Source organism: Dryobates pubescens, chromosome 12 (assembly GCF_014839835.1).
Source record: "Dryobates pubescens isolate bDryPub1 chromosome 12, bDryPub1.pri, whole genome shotgun sequence".
In the NCBI taxonomy this organism is placed as follows: domain Eukaryota; kingdom Metazoa; phylum Chordata; class Aves; order Piciformes; family Picidae; genus Dryobates; species Dryobates pubescens.
This window is the reverse complement of record NC_071623.1, coordinates 14900470-14919778: the sequence shown is the minus strand read 5'-3', so window position 1 is coordinate 14919778 and position 19309 is coordinate 14900470. Positions and strand designations below refer to the sequence as shown.

At 37.5% G+C, this 19309-nt stretch overlaps 1 protein-coding gene across 8 annotated transcripts in view; it reads left to right on the top strand.

Annotated features, from left to right (window-relative positions):
• The window catches only part of CASK (calcium/calmodulin dependent serine protein kinase), a 182165-nt gene that overhangs the window by 148533 nt on the left and 14323 nt on the right, over nucleotides 1-19309 (top strand). For 3 of the 8 annotated variants that reach the window (XM_054166056.1, XM_054166055.1, XM_054166054.1), the window contains 8 exons: nucleotides 1047-1235; nucleotides 2183-2261; nucleotides 2653-2738; nucleotides 4565-4633; nucleotides 9371-9439; nucleotides 10810-10845; nucleotides 14106-14302; nucleotides 15531-15646. In XM_054166056.1, coding sequence (XP_054022031.1) covers nucleotides 1047-1235; nucleotides 2183-2261; nucleotides 2653-2738; nucleotides 4565-4633; nucleotides 9371-9439; nucleotides 10810-10845; nucleotides 14106-14302; nucleotides 15531-15646 — 841 coding nt within the window. The remainder of the gene's footprint in view (nucleotides 1-1046; nucleotides 1236-2182; nucleotides 2262-2652; nucleotides 2739-4564; nucleotides 4634-9370; nucleotides 9440-10809; nucleotides 10846-14105; nucleotides 14303-15530; nucleotides 15647-19309) is intronic. The other 5 variants (XM_054166058.1, XM_054166057.1, XM_054166052.1 and 2 more) reach the window with 3 other exon arrangements.

Sequence of the window (19309 nt, the reverse complement as noted above, 5' to 3'; positions counted from 1 at the left end):
TCTCAAAGTTGAAAGTTTTTTGTTGTGTTCATTTTGGTTTTCCTTTGTATGCCTTATGGGTACAGGGATAAATTATCAGTCCATACATGCTTAATATTTTAATGTATAGAACTGTCTCTAAATTTTGCATAAAGGTCTTTGAGCTGATAATTAAAGAATTCTTTACAAGATTATCAAGTACCTTATTAGTTATGTGCGAACTTCCAAGGAGCTTTTATTCCATTACACAGCTTTGAGTAGTTTTTCAAAGGTGCCAGTTTTGTCTGTAAACAACTCTATTATATATGTCCAGCATGTGGCAGCAATTGAAATGTTTGTTGCACTAGAAGACTTTTACTTAATTAAATATTGAAGCTTTATCCATCATCATATGCTTTCCCATGCTGCTATTTGCAGACGGTGATCCTGCCATATAGTAGAAAGCAATTGTTCTCACTGAGCATATTTTCAGCAGGATTATCATGTTTTGCAAAGAAAAAAGAGGGGGAAAATATAAATTCTCAAAATTAACAGAAATGCATGAGAATAAGCATCTTTAAGTATAAAGTCCAGTAGTAGTCTTTATATTAAACATTTTCAGTATTTAAACTGAGCTCGCTTGAGTATTTAAACTTCAATACCTGGTGTTTCCAAACTTGTGTTAATTTTTGCTAACACATTCAGAAGCCATCTAGTGTAATTATGAGCTTCGGTTAGCTTCTTAATTCTTTGTCTAGGCACATAAGTAAAGATGGCTTAATTGCAACACATTGGAGGTGTTGACAAGGTGGGAGAGAGGGAAGCAGAATCATCGAGATGTCTGCAGAAGAAAATCAGGTTTATTGATGCAGGTTTTAAAGGCTAACATATGTGTGTATGCATTTGCAATCTGCTGATGTTTATCTTAAGACTCTTTAAAGGAGAAGACCCTATATAGTAAGTGAGACACAAATATCTCGGATTTCCTTTAACTTTTGAAAAGCTTTAAAATAACTTATAAGGAACAAGCGTGGGGCATCAGAGATGATGGAAGCCTGCTATTTTGTTGCTGTACTCTCCTTTCTCAGGCCTTACTTCAAACTCATGATGTAGTGGCACATGAAGTTTACAGTGATGAAGCGCTGAGAGTTACACCTCCTCCCACCTCTCCATACTTAAACGGAGATTCGCCAGAAAGCGCCAACGGTGACATGGATATGGAGAATGTAACACGAGTTCGACTGGTGCAGTTCCAGAAGAACACAGATGAACCAATGGTATACTTTGATTCGCTTTGTACTCACAAAGACCAATATTATTATGCTTTTAATGACAGTTACTGCACCTTAAGTAAGGTTTGCCAGTAAAATTGGAATAGTTCAGCAGCCTTTGTAGATATTTGAGTACTGTGTCCAGCTCTGGGCCGCTCAGTTTAAGAAAGATGTTGAGTTGCTGGAATGTGTCCAGAGAAGGGCAGCAAAGCTGGTGAGGGGTCTGGAGCACATGCCCTATGAGGAGAGGCTGAGGGAGCTGGGGCTGTTTAGCCTGGAGAAGAGGAGGCTCAGGGGAGACCTTGTTGCCATCTACAGCTTCCTGAAGGAAGGTTGTAGCCAAGTGGGGGTGGTCTCTTCTCCCAGGCAAGCTGTGACAGAACAAGAGGACACAGTCTCAAGCTGTGCCAGGGGAGGTTTAGGCTGGATGTTAGGAAGAAATTCTTCCCAGAAAGTGATTGGCTATTGGAATGGGCTGCCTATCACCATCACTGGAGGTGTTTAAGAAGGGACTGGATGGGGCACTTAGTGCCATGGTTTAGTTGATTAGATGGTGTTGGGTGATAGGTTAGACTTGATGATCTCAAAGGTCTTTTCCAACCTGGTTAATTCTGTATTCTTCCTCTCCCGTGTATATCCTTAGATGTTGTGTGTGCCTCCTTACTATTGCTGTACCAGTAGAGCTGGTTTTGTTTAAAAACAACATTCTAGAACTTACAGGAGCTTAGACTTTAAACCAAACTGCTCACAGAATTACATTTTTAACACAGTGGACTCTTTGTATTCTCATATATTAAACTTCACTAACAAATTGTATCTGCTTTCATTGCTCATATTTGAGTGGCAAACTTTCTATTTTAAACTTAAAATTTATACTTTTCCTTCAAGCTTTTAGTCAAGAATCACTCTCCTTAATGTTTTATTTTAAAGTATAAGCATTTTCTTCTTTCTAGGGAATCACATTAAAAATGAATGAGCTGAACCATTGCATTGTGGCAAGAATTATGCACGGAGGAATGATTCACCGGCAAGGTAATCATGTGTCAGGAATACCTTTGTTTTCTAACAAAGGATTTCTATCTGACTAGTTGCAGATGACCTGACTTTCTTTTCAATGTGGGGGGTTAGCAGTGTCCTTGTAAAGGAATGATATTTTCCCCTGGTATTTTATAGGGTGCCTGGGCATCTCATGCGGGCTTATTGACCGCACTCTGACAACAAGCTTTGTAATCTTTGCTAGCTAGTACCTAAGGACCAGAAAAGGACCAAAGTTCTTTTCTGAATCTAGCAAAAAAACCCTTGTAATAATGTTTTTTTAATATATATATATATATGCATTTGTATGAATATTAGTACTGTCTTATCATTAGCTCAGTTTGTAAAAGCACGTTTGAGGTGACTGCATGTTTTGTTAACTCCGCAGGTACACTACATGTAGGGGATGAAATCCGAGAAATCAATGGAATCAGTGTGGCAAATCAAACTGTAGAACAACTACAAAAAATGCTTGTAAGTGCCTGAAATCTTTCTGCTGTTCTTTTATAGAGTGGCTGTGGGTTTCACAAAACTTCTATGCAACTGCCTTCTCTTCTTGATAGCCTACTTGAACATGTCACAAATTCTTCCCTCATTCCTGAGTTAAAGCCTCATACAGGACCTTCCCTGTTTGTCAGTAGTGGCTTTTTTGCACCTTATGCCCAGGAATGGTAGAAGGCGCCTCCACGTTTCAATTTATTTATGTCATTTAATCCCACAGTAAAAGATCATTGATACCCAACCATTCTTGACAGATAGATGTCTGACCAGCTTTTAAAATCAGCTTGAGTAATGGAATTTCCCCAAACTCTAGGCAGTTGACCTTAGAGTCTAGCTCTTGTACGTTTTAGGACATTTTTTCTAATGTCTGAGTTTTCTTTGTTGAAACACAGGCGTTTCTTCTTTTGTCTGCAGTGGACATAACAGAAAAAATACTGCTTTTCTTCTATTACTCATCCCAAGCTAGTCTATAAAGATCATGGCCTTATCTTAAATCTTCAGCCTACATTAAGTGTAGTCACTGTGTGTATTGTGAGAAAAAATAATTGGTATAATTGCTACACAAATCCAGAGACAGTCAATCCTAGAACCATTCAGGTTGGAAGTAACCTCAGGAAGTAACCCCAGTCCAATCTCCTGAACAAAGCAGGGTCAACATTAAATGCAGCCCAGGTTGCTCAGGGCTTTTCCTATTTAAGCCTTGAAAATATCCCAGGACAGAGATTTGGCAGGGCAAGAGACTCTGAGCAACCCGTTCCAGGACTTAATTGGCATTACAGGAAAGAACGGTATTCCTTATATGTCACTAGAACATCCCTTCTCTCAATTCATTAACTATTGTGGCCCATGGCTTTTACTGTTACAATGGAAAAAAAGGTATTTTTAGTTCAGACACTCTGGCTTTTTACAGGAAAACAATATCTTGGTCCTTGCTAGTAAAGTCAGTTTGATATTCCATAACACTGACAAATTTTCCTCCAAGCTACCTTAACCTTGGGACCTTGGATAATATCAGTAATCCTTTTGTTATGTCCAGAACCATGTAGACAAACAGAGAGAGAGTCCAGGCAAATAGCATTTTTTTTTGACTCACAGTAAGCCAGCCAAAGAATGAAAAGGAAAAACTCCAAGTTCACTTAAAGTGATCTGCTTACTTTCTGCCCAGATAAAGTCCTGCAGTTGTCAGCCATGTGGTGGCACTTGGATTCAAACTGTCACTGAGGAAAATATGGCTGAGCAAATATATTGTCACAACCTGCTGCTATTCTGCAGTTACTGCTTGTTAACAATATTCTTAAACTGTAGGAAATTCAAGCTATCAGACCCCATGTTCCACTCTGATGAGACTATTTCTTACATTTCTACCTTTAATGCAGTAACGTGCAGCTTTCCACAAGCTGTGAATACACTTCTGCTGTTTAACATATGTAATGGAAGGGAAAAAATGTCATTTTAGTAGCAAAGACTTTGTGGATCATAAGAACATAGCTACAAAGAAAAGATTTATGTGGACCAAACCTACACATCTCTGAGTCTCTCACCTTAAAATACAGCTATAGATTCTAGGCCTCTGAAAACTGATCAGGCAAACAAACCTTTTTGATTGATGAGAGATTATTTAAATGTTCATACATGAAATGTGAAGCAAGCCCTAGCATCTTAGCCGTTCTGAATATTTACTTTAGGAAAACATACTGCTGCTCTCGAGCTATGATGATTTCCTTTCCAGCATCAGTGGTTTGGAGATTTTGGAGATCTTCAGTGTCATTTTCTGTAAAGAAGTTGTTCTCTTTTTGCAGAGGGAAATGCGTGGAAGTATTACCTTCAAGATTGTGCCAAGTTATCGCACGCAATCTTCGTCTTGTGAGGTAATGAATTTAATGAACCATCCCATTTCTTCCTCACTCCTGTAACTAACTGCCTGCTGATGGCTGAATGTTACTGCTTTCTGGGAAATTGTTTCTGCCTGTCCTGTTAGATCACGCACACCAATTTTACAACAAAGATAACGGAACACGAGTAGGTCCCACCTGCCTACTCAGCCCTGCCTTCATATTCATCTCATCAGTACCTTAACTAACTCTTTACAGCCTGTTTTAAAAGGGGGAAAAAAAAGGAGGAGGAGGAAAGGGGATCCTCAACTCATACATTTAGGAAGCCCCTTCCCAAAAACTTACAATTTAAATGCATTCTCCAGGAAGTCTGTTAAAGATCCTATGATGAGGAACAGTCCTCCCTGTTTTTAGACATTAAACATTATTTTACTGCTTTGGGCTGTTAAGGGTTAATTGAAGAATCCGTTTCTGTATAATCCTGTTGAGGTAAATTTGTGATGGTTGTCTGTAACAGTTACATGTGGCTTAATATTACATTTCCATGCAAAAATGGGTTTTATCACTACAGAAGAAAAACACATTTGGAGTTAGTTCTTGTTGAGCTAGGAGCTTGGTATTGCAGGTTTTGCGCAGCAACGTTTAATTCCCTTCTGCTCACCAAGTTACGTTCCAGATTGCAACTGATTAGGAATTAAATTCTAGAAAGTGGCTAGTTGAGAGCTACTGTTCCAATTTAAGCATACAGATGGCCTGTGTAGATGATGCCAGTGTTTCTGTGCCACATGCTTAACTGCACAAACCGTTCCCGAGTTAGAATTCCGAGAGTGAAATCACAATCCCTGTCGAATTCAAGCACCTTATCTTAATTAGAGCTGTGATTTCACCCTAATTGTTTTTGTGTCTCAGCAGATGCTAGACCACACAGAAGCTACTGTAGTGATTGTCAGACAATCTGTGCAAGAAAAAAAAATACACTGCTTTTTGGTTGCCTTCTAATAGAAGTAAACAAGAATTAAAACATTTTAGAGGTAGAAGGTTTAACAGATTTTCACCTCTGAGGCCAATTTTCTTGAAAGGTGTAAATATGGAAGCAGGATTTTTCCATGAAATGCAAAGTTTAAAAAAAAAAAGGTCAAATAGAAAGTATAGATTGTGCTGACAAATTTGTCTATTGACTTCTGTGCTGTAATAATAATAAAGGATATCTCACTTCCCAGTAGTAAAATACAGAAACCTGTGAATCTGTAGGGCCTGCTGGGAAGATGATTATTTGGAAAAAAATAATTCAGCATATAACCTTTAAATGAATACCATTAGGTATCATTTTAGTAGTAGCAGGTCTTCTCTTTCCTATAGCTTTGTGTCCTTAGGTTCTTCATGACAATTTCAGAGAAGACAGGGAAATGGACTCTTAACCTTCCTTTGGAAAAACAGCAAAACTAGAAACTTGTGTCTAATTATTACATTTTGTAGCATTTAGCATTCATTTAATCAGAAGTGGCTGAGTCTGTTCCACCTGCTCAGCTGCACTGTGACTGTGGCTAGATTTTCAGCTGTTACAAGTGACCACAGAAATCCAGCATTTAAAAATCATCCTTTTAAAGCATCATTGGTCCTTTGGTACCAACAGAATTTTGTTTTTCACAGAATTTTTCAGGATTGTGATCCAGATGATAAATCAGATTCTGAACCATTGATAAAGGCTAAAAATTAATCTTGATTACTAAGACACAGAAAGCTTGCTTCTCCTGCTCTCTAGCAAAATAAATTCAGTGATATTGGATCTTCACTTAGTTAAGGTATTTTTTGGCAGTATTTCAGTAAAGATTTTTTGCTTCTACCCCACATTCAGTCATGAACAGATGCTTACATAGTATAATCTTGAATAAGAAAGAATAAATGTTACTGGAACCAGAGATTATCTGCTTTTCATAAGAAAACTATATTTATATCTTTATATACAAAGGTGAGATGCAGGCTATTATATTTTTTCATAACTGACACCTGCATGTCCCATGACAAATTTTTCTCTTTTTGTAGGCATTTAAGAAAAAGATTGTAGTTGTGTTTTGTAAATATTAAGCCACTTTTGCATGTTTAGAGAAGTCCTGTCCCTGTAGTATGTAATGACACTTCAATGTCACTCAGCAGTTCCCAAATTCTCAACTGAATAATTTCGAGTTCTTAGGGAGTTGTGAATTTTCCTGCACCTATGCCTTCCATTCAGTTACCGGGTGTAATGGGTTGGGGCAGATCCCCTCCCCACCACAGGCAGAGCGTCAAATGGCCACAATAGGCCTTCTATTTTATGAAGCAGACTTTGCTTGTAAATATAACACTTAGGGACTACATCTCAGATGTATTGATTTGTCATACATAATCCATATCTAAGAACAGGGAATCAGCAGGAAAGTAGTTTTGCCACCATTTGGAAATAAGTGTGATTGTTTCCTCTAAAGCTTCAGCTGTGGTAGTTTCAACTCATCCAAAAGGCTGCCATTCTGTTATCTGGCTTGTGGCTAGACAAGGTTAAGAAGTCTACATAGTCAAGTTCTACTGAAATACAATGGTAACACTTCACTATTTGAAGTCATTGGATCCATCATGTGTTTTCCCTGCTTTCCAGGGCTTTTTCTGGTTTACTTGAGAAACAGAGTCAAAGCTGAAATTCTCTAGTCCTGTTCCAAGCAGTGTTTCCATTCTGCAAGGGTCACTACTCATTGATTTGTCTCATTAAACTCTGCATAAAACAGTTTTTCTCTTAACTTTTTAGTCTGATATTTTTTGAAAGAAAGAGCAGGTTCCCTAAATGCCTTTGAAATTGTGGCTAAACTGCCTAATTATTTTTAAATTGTACATATGACTCTTGACTAGCTTGATAGGTTTCTTTCTGACTTAGTACTGAAATCACCAATTGCACTGAAAACAGGTCTTTTCCTTAGTATGTTATGATGAAAACTTGCATTGAGTAATGTGCTCTCTTCTGTTGAGATTTGTTTGAGGAGCACAAACCAAAACATTCCAAATGAAGAAAATTTCCTTCAAAGGGAGAAGCCTTTGAAAGAGTCCAGAAATAGGAGCATTCTCCAAGTTACTGGAAACTTGTTTTTTCTCCAGATGACTTGGTGCTTGCATTACTTTCCAAAGCTTTTCCTTGCTAAACCATCACTGACTAGCAGATCATAACAAACTAGGTTGTTGGGGGGGGAGGGGGTATTTATTAAATAAAAAGCCAAAAAAAGGTAAAATAATTTTTTCTCTTCTTGAGAGGGATAAAACAGCAGACAGAACTGCAGAGCAAGCAGAAAATCTGTTTATAGAAGAAGGAAGTCACTTTCTTTGGTAAAAAAGTATCTCCTGGCTGCCTTTTGGTAAAAGTGATGCTGATAATCCCACACACAAAGATAAGGAGCAATAGTTCTTTTAAGCTTTTCTTTTTTCTGTTTTGGTTTGGGTTTTTTAAGTGGTGAATAGCTTATTTGGTCTCACTTGAGCATTTTAAACTTGTGCTGGAGTGATTTTGAAAATGGAATTAGAGCTGTTCTTCCCCAGTCTGCTGTAGGCTGCAAATAGTCCTGGAAGCCAAATGAGCATTTTGTTCTTACATGTTTAGCAGGAGTATACAAACCTACATAGTTTGGACCGCAGAGATTTCGCGGCCATAAAACCTGCTACATAAGGAACTTCCTGTGATATCGTGCCTAATGAGTCCACAAAAATGTTCAGAAGTTCTACAGTAGTGTTGTGCATCAACTGTATGAACAGCAAGAGAAATAAACTATTGCCTGCCATTTTAACTTTTCTTGGTGCTTTAAAATAGCTATGAATGCTCTCACATAATTAGTGCAAGTTGGAGAATATCACTAGAGGACCTTTACTTGATTAATGTTGCATAAACAGTTTCGCTCCAGTTCTGTTTTTTAAGTTGTAAAGGGCACTTGTGTTGATAAAATGTGTTACAGAGGTGACTTTGTCTTCTTAGAAGACAAAGGTTTTGCCTTTTTTTTTCCTACTATCTTTTCACATTGTGCAAAGTTGCCAGACATTCCTAAACATCCCTTTGATATGGAATATTATATTCTAAGGTTCATTCTGTTTCCCAAGGAGGCAGCTTAATTATCTGATCTTGTGGAATTAAATACTATTCAGCCAAATTGGCATGTGAGAAAGATTCCTCTACAGGTGACTTCCCTCTGCAGAACCCAGTCAGAAATTCCTTTCTGTAGAATTTCCCAGTATGCACTGAGAAGAGAGCGTTCAACTTCCTTTCCAGGTGTCAGCTTCAGTGTCTTTGAGGTTCTGCAGGGAGATGTGGCTTACAAAGTAGAAACTGATCAACACTGAACTTTACCACATAGCTGTAAAATGTATTTAGAAGATTCTCTAAAATAGGATATATGCCTCATTCTGTACAAAGTATTGTTCAACATACCATTTTTAGGTTAAACCTTGAACAAAGACACCAGTATGACCAATGGCCTTTAGCATTGTCAGCCATGGCAGATCTGAGAGGTCCTAGATACTCAGAAGCTGTATGATTGCCAGGGCAATGCAAAACTAGTTATTACTTAGGATACATCAGAATGTCAAACCTGAATATAAACTATGGAAATCATAAAATCAGATTTATGGAGTTTGTAGTGTGGAAACTTTCACAGACAAAGCAGCTAAGCAAATGGTTATAAAGCTGTGGATGTAACTGTTCTTTTAACTATATCTGTGTTTCTGTGATAGTGTTGTGTTGTTAATGAACCTTGTGTCTTATTTCAGAGAGATTCCCCCTCTACATCCAGACAGTCCCCAGCTAATGGTCATAGCAGCACTAACAATTCTGTTTCGGTAAGATTTCCAGTTCCACACAGAGAAAGTGTGAAAGTTTTGTTGGTGCTCATCTGCCATTACTGTTATACTTATTGTGTGGTCAGTGGAAAAATTTGTCCTGCTGATAGAACCAAGGTTATCAGATACATAACTCCCCATTTTCTTTTTTAAAGGGGTTTTTTTCCCCAGCGTATTCTTCTCATTAAAAGCCATACAGCAAATTAAATGTTAACTGTAATATGACACGTCAGTCACCCTTAAATCATTGTTAGCAGTTTCCTCAAAACTAAGCAAAGGTTTAAAGTGGAAGTTTTCTTTCCATCCTGAACTTTGGAAGCAGTATTTGAAGAAAGAATAACTGTGCAGTTGGTATTTCAAGACATTTTAGACTCTCTTTAAGTTCTGTGTTTTGAGAGACCTCTGGAACGTGTTCTGGTTTCCGCTATCTGAGTTAACGAATTGGTGTGCCCTCTGCTGTTGTGGTACGTGCACATACTGTGTGAAACATGAGCCTTGCCTGGATATGAAAAGCAAAAAGGAGTGGCTTTAAACTGCACTACAAACCAAGCTATTATCATCACATCTTTAACACAAAGTACTTGTGTTTTGTATGTATTTGGGTAGAAAGGTGCCTGTTGTTTTGCCGAAGTACATTAACGTTCAAATTTGTGTTGTTTATCCATTTGTCATTGTTTGAACCAACCTAACACACAAGTTCCTTTAGTAAGAGTGCTGTCGACATCATGAGTTCTTGGGACTAGCTAAAAAAAAAAGAAATAATCTGAGTAACTGATCCTTTACTAAAAAAAAAAACCTACAACTTAGAAATCATTTCCAACGAGGTAAAGTGCTTATTCATTTTTGAAAAAAATGAAAAAAATAATACTGTGGTTGAAATTTTTGATCCTTTTTTTTTTTTTTTTTGGTGACTTAAATTTGCATGTGGTTAAAATCTTATTCCTCAGCACAATCACATTATGCATTTTTAATAATAGTATTTAACATTTGTGCTAGCCGCCCTTCTCTTTTAAAAACAAGGCTAAGTATTAAGTGGAAAAGGCGTTCACGGAAAGAGCCTCTTTCACTTGACAGTGCTTTTGTGTTGAAGATGCTGAATTACTTATTAAAAAGCACATTCTCTATCTGCTTAAACTTTTACTTGCTTTCTTCAGCTTGCTGCTAAACAAGCCTGGGTTTGATTTTTTTCTTTAAGAAAAAAAAAAAAAACAAAAAAAACCAAAACATTTCTAAACATGGGGCAATGCTTTTATAAGTTGTCTGACTTACCATTTTACTGTAATAGTAGTATGAATCACTAACAGATGGTGTTGTATACCCTTGAAAAGTAAAATGAAAATTTCTTCTCCTGGGTTGACTTTATTCTGCAGGACTTGCCATCGACAACACAACCAAAAGGACGACAGGTGAATAGATATCCTCCATGGGAATTTTTGTAAACTTAGCTGCTAGTGAACATCCCTGCTTCTCTTTCCCCCCTTCATATTCTGTATGTGCAGAACTAAACCATTTAAGCTTGGAAAAAGTGTCCCATTTTTTTCATTTTTCGTTTTTAACTCATTTGTTCATGGCTAATTCAGAGTAGCTTTTTTCCCACCCCCCGTGTGTCTATATGTTAAAAGTCATTGTAAGTTTAACTGGTGATGTGGGTTTAGTTCAGAATGCATTAATAGACTTGCTGTTGTGCAGTGACCTGTGCAGATTTCCATCTTAGGGGAAAAATCAAATGTATATTTTAGCTGAAATAGAGACTAGCAGGGCAAAGTGTCTAATAGTCTGAAACATGGTACAGCTTGAGCTGGTCTGTAAGTATTATTAACACTAGCAAAGCTCTTCAATAAAACATTAAAGACAGTTTCTATTAAAGGTTGATAAATGTTGAAGATAGTCACTTAGGTTTTCAGTCCTAAGAGCCAGGTTCAGTCACCACCTTTAACTTTGTTACCTTGACCTGATAGTGGTACCAAAGACCAAAGAAAGATGTTCACTCCCCAGAGAATTCCAAGGGGCTCTGAAGGGGATTCCCTATGATTCCCTTTGTAATTTTAGGAATGTATTATTTTTTACTGCAGCCTCCAAATCCACACATATCATCAAGTGATTTGTGTTTCATCTCCATCCATTTATATATAGCCCCTCCAGAATCTGCCTCTGAATCTTTAACTGGGGACTCAGCCTCTTCTCTGGCAAGGGTTTTAATAACAACTGTTGCAGTTCCATTCAAAAGAAACAAGTAACTCCATGATCTGTTGTCTCTGAAAATCTTTTCATATTGCTGTCTGGTTAAGTTAGCCAGAAGATCTATTACAACTGTTTCCCATTTTTAAAGCTTACAGCTGTAAAGTTCTTCCAGCCTTTTCTTGTAAAGTTTCCAACTACCTGAATGTAGTCCTGGAAGGACTCTAAGAAAGACCTTCCAAGCTGTTGTATAAGGTTTTCATTTGCCTCTTGCTGTAGTTTAAGGAGCAGACAGATTGCTCTTTTGCTCCAAAAGGGGCAAAGGAAAAAGGAATCGCTCACATTAAGGTTTGGATAGTGTTGGGAAGTTTAAATGGAAATGCTATTTACAGTTACATACAACAGTACAAGGCATAGTAAAGCATATAAAATACACCAAAATCCATAGCCTGGGTTTAACACAGAAGCTCAATAAGACAAAGTTTTACACAAACCTCCCTTTAAACCAGGCTAACAAACCCAAGCCTTCATGCCCCCTCCCTACCAAGCCTCTGTACCCTCCATACCACACCATTGTGAGGAAGTACAAACTCAGCCTGGCAGCTCCAGGTCTAATTGGCAGCATTGCCAAGGCTGACACCAGGCCTCACTCCCCCACCAAGAGAGATAAGAACCTGGGCATCCTTCCTGAGAGGAGAGAGGGAGTGGGGAAAGGGAGAAAATTGATTTTCCAGACAGATTTATAGGGATGCAGGACTTATGGGTATGAAATACATCTTCCAGTCCACCTCTTGGATGCTCTGGCCCCTCTGGGGGTCTCTAACTGTGTGGTTCTTAAAGGCACCCACAGCCTCAAACTGCCACACCTCTTCATAAAGTGTTTTTCCCAGAAGAGACTTTGTTTATGCAATACCACAATATTCAGTGGTGTTCCTCATAGCCATACCATTTATAATTACCTATTTATGTCAAGAGCCTTTTGTCATTCAACCTTTTCATTCATGTCATCTTTGAAGACATCTTTGACAGCAGGTACATTGCTGTGTTCTATACTGCCAATACATGGTGGATGATGGCTCACACTGACACAAGCAGTTGGAAAGTAAGGAAGTTTCTAGATGGTAAAAATATTGCCTGCATTTCTAGACCTGTATTAGGTAAGGGTGAAGGGAAACAAGGGATTGGTTCAATACAGAGTACTCCATAGGAAGCAAATTACTAAATAAACATAATTGATTTCAAAATATCCTGTTTTTCAGGTGATTCAAAAATATTGCATTGCTTGTCTCACTGCACACTCAATGCACAACAGAATAAGGGTCAGATTTAGTATTTTAAAAGTTGAGTTCTATACTTGGGTCATCATCTCTCACTGTAAACAGATGAAGTGGTACAAGAGAGTAGTGATTAGCCATTTAAAGTTAATGCATTCATATGTTGGGTTGCAGATTGGATTACTATAGAAATGAACGTCTAACGTGCCCTGAATAGTGCTAGCACTGCATAGTTGCAACTATTTTCGGAGCAGAGTGAGCTAACTGGAGAAGTGTTTGCTACAGTTTTAATCAAGGGTATTACTTTGCAATGTAATTTTATTATTTTTTTAATCTAGTCACTTTTTAGTTAAAAAATCAGCAGTAGAATATACATGGTTGTCTGACATGCTCTGGGGTGATGCATGAAGTTCATAAGCTGTAGATACTGCCCATCATGGACATGACATTTAACTCCAGTGTTAAGATCATTGCATGCTTTGGGGCTGTAATTAGCAACCAAAACTGGAGATCATGTGTTGTGGTTTGATGTTTTTTTTTCTGAGGGTTGAGACCTCACAAAGACACAAAGCAGGAATTAGTGTGCTATTTAAATTGTGAAGTCAGAATCTAAATTCTTTGTGTTAGTGTTCCTTACAGAATAAACTACTGAAATGGTTAGTTTTCATTTAGATGTGTAGACTTTTACTGAAAAAAAAACAAACCACCATGAAAAGAATTCCCAGATTCCTCCCAAGTAACTGTGTGATAAGTACAACACAGGGCTTCCTATTTAATCTTTAAAAAGGTACTAAATTTTCAGCCTAAATACTAAAAAAATCAGTAGTGCAGCCTAAGGCCTTTATATTTAAAACATATGATGGGACTCCAGTTGGAAACTAAAGACTGCAGTCTGCAATAGTCTTAGAGTCTGTAATGATGCATGATAGATTTGAGGGACTCCATCAGTTTATTACAGGTGTTCATTTTTGTTGCTGGGGTTTTACAGTGTGTAGAAAAGATGAGCTATCAAAATAACATCACTATGTCCCCATTGTTTGCTGAGGAATTTTTTTCTGTTTCAGTTATCACTTGTGCTTTTGCCATTCTGTTTCCTCCTTTGCTCGTTGCAAGCAGTATGTGTAGCTACATGCACAGATGAAATTTTCACCTGTTACTCTTAATACTATACTAGTAATAATATTGCAGTGTCTTTTATAAACTCTTTTTTATAGATATATGTAAGAGCACAATTTGAATATGATCCAGCAAAGGATGACCTCATTCCTTGCAAAGAAGCTGGCATCCGATTCCGAGTTGGCGATATTATCCAAATCATAAGCAAAGACGATCACAACTGGTGGCAGGGTAAACTTGAGAACTCAAAAAATGGTACTGCAGGTCTTATTCCTTCTCCTGAACTTCAGGAATGGTATGACTTAAGTTTTCTATAAAAATTAATACAGCTTTGCTTGTATTTCTGTCTTTTGTGCTTGTTCATTGTTGTATAGCTAGCTAATTTTTTTGCCCAAAAACTATGTCTTGCCTCTGCTTGTGTGGCATTGATGATTTTTTTTCCCTCATATATGCATAGCAGTAAGAGTTATATGCAATATCATGTGTGGTTACATTAGAAAAATAAACCTGTTTCAGTAAATGTGGTTATTTATAATCTACTAGAGAAAAATAGGACTGAAAGCTACATAAATAATGTTTCTGTAAGGAGGTCAAAATGATTTCTCTTTTGGGTTTTAAACTTTTCATTAGGGGAGTTTACATGCAGGTACTGCAGGAATAAGGTGTTAGTAAAACATCAAGCACAAAGGTCAGTGAGGGTATTTTGGGAGTTTCTCACCTTCTCATTTTTCATGTGGCAACCAAATGGTAGAAAGAAATCACAGTGCAAGATACCTGGATGACAGATGTAATGAATAGCAGTGGCACTGAGCACTGCAGAAGCAATGCAGAACTAAGCAAAGTCTCACAGACAGAGTTTAGTAAATATTTTCAATGTATCAACACAAACTCTGGCAAGGAAGTCCTGGGCCATGACAGTTACAGCCATAACTCAAGAAAGTTTATCAATATACATCATTTACCCCAAAATATTTCCTACAGGATTTGCTACATGAAAGAATTAGGGTGCTGTAAATGGTTTTAAGAGCACCTGTGCCACCTGGACTGGCTAGGGGAGATTTTGCTAGAAGAGAACATGTAGAGAAGACATTTCCTTCCATCTCAAGTGCTCCCTTGCAAGCCCTGACATGAGGGAGACACTGGTGTACATTGCTATACTTTATCCTAAAGATAAACCTCGAAACAGTTCCACAATTTAACTTACTTCGAAGTAATTTAGAGCATGGTGGTCTTTCCAGCCCACATGCTCTTCCAGTCTAATCTCCTGCAAAGTGGTCTGCAGCTATTTCAGTAGCTACCCTTCCTCATATACTCACTTGATTTGTGAGCTTTAATGATCTATCATAAAGAAGATGTTCTTCATAGGAAAATATCTCTGCATATAAGTGTTTTAAAGTAATTTTTAAAAAATTACTGTAGTCTTGTACAATTACAAAGTCTTATTTATTTATTTCACTCTGTGTGGCTTCTTAAAAATACCTTGATTACCAAAAAACCCCCAAAATTTCTCCTCTGTATGCCAGGCGAGTTGCTTGTATTGCCATGGAGAAGACCAAACAGGAGCAACAGGCCAGCTGTACTTGGTTTGGAAAGAAAAAAAAGCAGTACAAAGACAAATATTTGGCAAAGCACAATGCAGGTATGGGGGGGGGGGGGGGGAGGAAGTATTTTTTTGGGAGGTTGAATTTATTTTGTTCTAAACCTTGCCATTGATTGTTCAACTTATGCTGTTATATAAACCTAATGAGTTACTTAAGAAAATGTAAGCAAAATTCTAATGATGCCGATATTCCTCTGCTTGTTCTGGCTTCTCTTAGTGAGAAGCAAGTTCCAACAATGTAAATGCAGTAATAATACAGGAGCAATAGAAGCCAACAGGTTGTGAATTGTGCAATCCATATAACTGTGATGTGCTCTACAGGTTTTTAGTAGCATCCTTGTTAATATGTGTTTATAGTTACAGATTATAGATGTGGAAACATCATGAAAGGCCATTTTTCTTGAAGCATTACAGCTGGAAGGGGAATAAGAGCCACTGTGTAGTTAGTGTGTTACAAAATAGAGCTGTGGAAGTAGAAGTGTAGAGCAAGAGATCCATGCTAAACAAAATTCATCACTTTTAGTAGTAAAAAAAGAAGACCCTCTTCACCCATGAGTGGAATTTAGTTCTCCTAATCTAAAATACTCAGCGTGATGAAACTGTTTCTATTGCATTGGTATCACATACTGTGATGATAAGTATGTTGTTGTGGTCTTTTGGGAGACTTGCAGGGATTTTTATTAGAAGTAAGAGATATACCTATCCAAACAGTGCAATGAAAGTATTTTATATTTTCTGTTAATTTCTGTGCTTTTTCCAGGTGCATTCTTGAACACATCAATTAAACAATGTAAATCTTTTGCATTTCTTCTTACCTGCACAGTCTGTGTGCATTTTCAGAGCTCATAATACATCAGTACTGCTCTATTTATGTTTAATTAAAAGTGTTTTTAAAATAAAGCTAAGAAAGTCAAAAAACAGCAGTTGTCATTTACACTCTCAACTCACTGTCACCTTTAAGGTGTTCACAGTAAATATGAAACCATTTGTTACCCAGAAACCCCTTACAAGTAGAAGTTGAAAGCTTTAATTTGTTTCTTTCCTTTTGCTACTTCAGCATTCTGGTTGCTTTAATTTTTCAACTTCATTGCAGAAGCACTGAGCCATGTTTTACTAATTATGACTTTAACTAAAACTGCTGAGAATAAACTGGATTCTGTTACCTAGTCTTTGACAGTACTGGATTTAAAGTACTACCAATTGCTCCCAGCATACCTTCCCACAACATTGCTGCCTCCTTCAGCAGTCAGACTTTGTGTGGGCATGCTGTTAACTGGATTAACTGAAGAATAACAAAAAAAAACCACTGATTCTTTTGCTCTTTAGGACAGACATATTTCTCAATGCAGTTCACAGTGCACAGCTATATAGTTAGTGTCAGTGTGACTAAGCGTGGCATGCTACAAAGGAATAAGGAAAGGACAGCCAGGGAAGGAGAAGGACCTGGCAATAGTTTAGCAGCAAAAAGCTCAAAAGCTTTGCATTAATTAAATCCCTGAAAGAAAGGTAATTTAGACTTTCCTAACTTTATGTAGGGGAATGTTTGGGAGAAGATTGACAGCTCTTTGAGTGGCATAGTTTGCCTGCCTTAGTGCTTGCTACCATCAGTGCTGTTAGCCACTTTACATCAGCATGCAGTATTTGGCGAAAATTAGAACCATGAACCTTAAAAATTATTCTAATGACCATAAAAGAAACTGTTCTTTTCAGAATACCATCTGATACTTCCCATTCCCTCTAAGAAGTGGGAAAAATTATCCTAATGACCATAAAAGAAACTCTTCAGAATACCATTTGATACTTCCCCTTCCCTCTAAGAAGTCAAAAAGTTAATGAGAGAATGGATTGGAATAAAGCCTTCTCTTAGAAATCTTTATCTCAGTGTCCTTAAAATATTAAAGGTGATGCCAGTAACATTCCAGGAATGTTGCTAATTGTAGAATATAAAGAAGTTCACTGAAATGCTGTGGTGCTTGTGAGAGTTTAACTATGGTGACAAATATACCTTGTCTGAACTACGCTATCATGTCTGGTATTGTTAGTCGGAAATATGGCAGCACTGGCTTTTGCAAGCTTTCAATGCATCTGTCTCAGAATGAAAAACAGATCTTTTCTTCTGTTTGATCCAAAATAAGCATAATTAATTTGGAAGGGAAAAGTCTAATCCAGATGTCCGAATGTGGCTCTTAAAGAAAGCAGAATTTATTTTTCTTATGTATTTGAATAATATTCATAAATTGTTTAACAATATGTAATCTATCTGGACTTCCCTGTCATTTTTGGCATAGGGTTGAGACTGAACTGGGGTGCTAAGAAATGACCAAGTAAAATTCTTCATAGTCAACTAAGATTTCTGTGGTATGGTCAATTAAGATTTGTGTGAGCTGAGGTTTTCATGTGATATATTGGGATATTACAGAATCACCAAGGTTGGAAGAGACCTCAAAGATCATCAAGTCCAACCTGTCACCACAGACCCCATGACTAAACCATGGCACCAAGTGCCACATCCAGTCCCCTCTTGAACACCTCCAGGGATGGTGACTCCACCACCTCCCTGGGCAGCACATTCCAATGGGCAACAACTCTCGGCAAAGAACTTTCTCCTCACCTTGAACCTAAACTTGCCCTGACGCAGCTTGACACTGTATCCTCTTGTTCTGGTGCTGGTTGCTTGAGAGAAGAGACCAACTCCCTCCTGGCTACAACCACCCTTCAGGTAGTTGTAGACAGCAATAAGGTCTCCCCTGAGCCTCCTCTTCTCCAGTTACTAGAACTAGAATAAAATTATTCTGAAAATCAGACAATTTATGAAGAGGAGAACATTTCAGTTACTTTTTATAATTAAAAGCAAATATATTCTGCTTTACAAGAAAAAATAACCTGTTTTTCCTGCCCCCATACTTGATTTTGGGGTATCGCATCCTTTAAGAGAAAATTTCACGATCATACATCTTAGCACTTTAAACCAAAGCCCACAGAAACAAAGCAACTATTTTTCATTATTAGAGGTTCACTGACATCTTTTAGAAATACTTTAGAGATGTACTGAAGTGATACATCTAGATACTTGTTATTTATTTTACTGAAATGTTATTGCAGGACTTCCCAAAAGAACACTCCTTAGAACATACTGCAACTATGCTTCACGTTGTGCAGAATGTAGAAAATTGCCAAGCTTTTATAAAATATGCTTATCATTTCTTAATGTGATTTATTTGCCTGGTGTTTAGACTATTGCATGGTAAAGTTTATTTTGTGCATATACTTTTTATTTTACTAATATATTACAAGCCATATCTCAATGACCCCTGTACATTTTTCATGCTGTCTTACTCCCAATGGCCTCTGTGCATGTAAGTAACCTGTCAAGTGACAATGCCTCTTTATTTGCTTCTTGCTGTTTCCTTTCAAGAGCTCCCTTTTCTTTACTAGCTAGTTAACACAGAAGCACTGAAGTTCAGTCTTTAAATGTGCCCTCTATTCCTCATATCTTGTGTATATATTTTTTTTTAAGTCATTTTTCTTTTCCATTTGAAAACCCTACAAATCATTAGTTAAATCCACGTAGATTGAAGCACATCTCCATGCTGCTAATTGGTGATGAAGACATTAATAGTTACCATTTCTGATGTTTGTTCCTGTGGTTTGTGTCTAACAAAATGTGGTTTTGTTCAAGAAGAAAATAAAGGATGGATTATT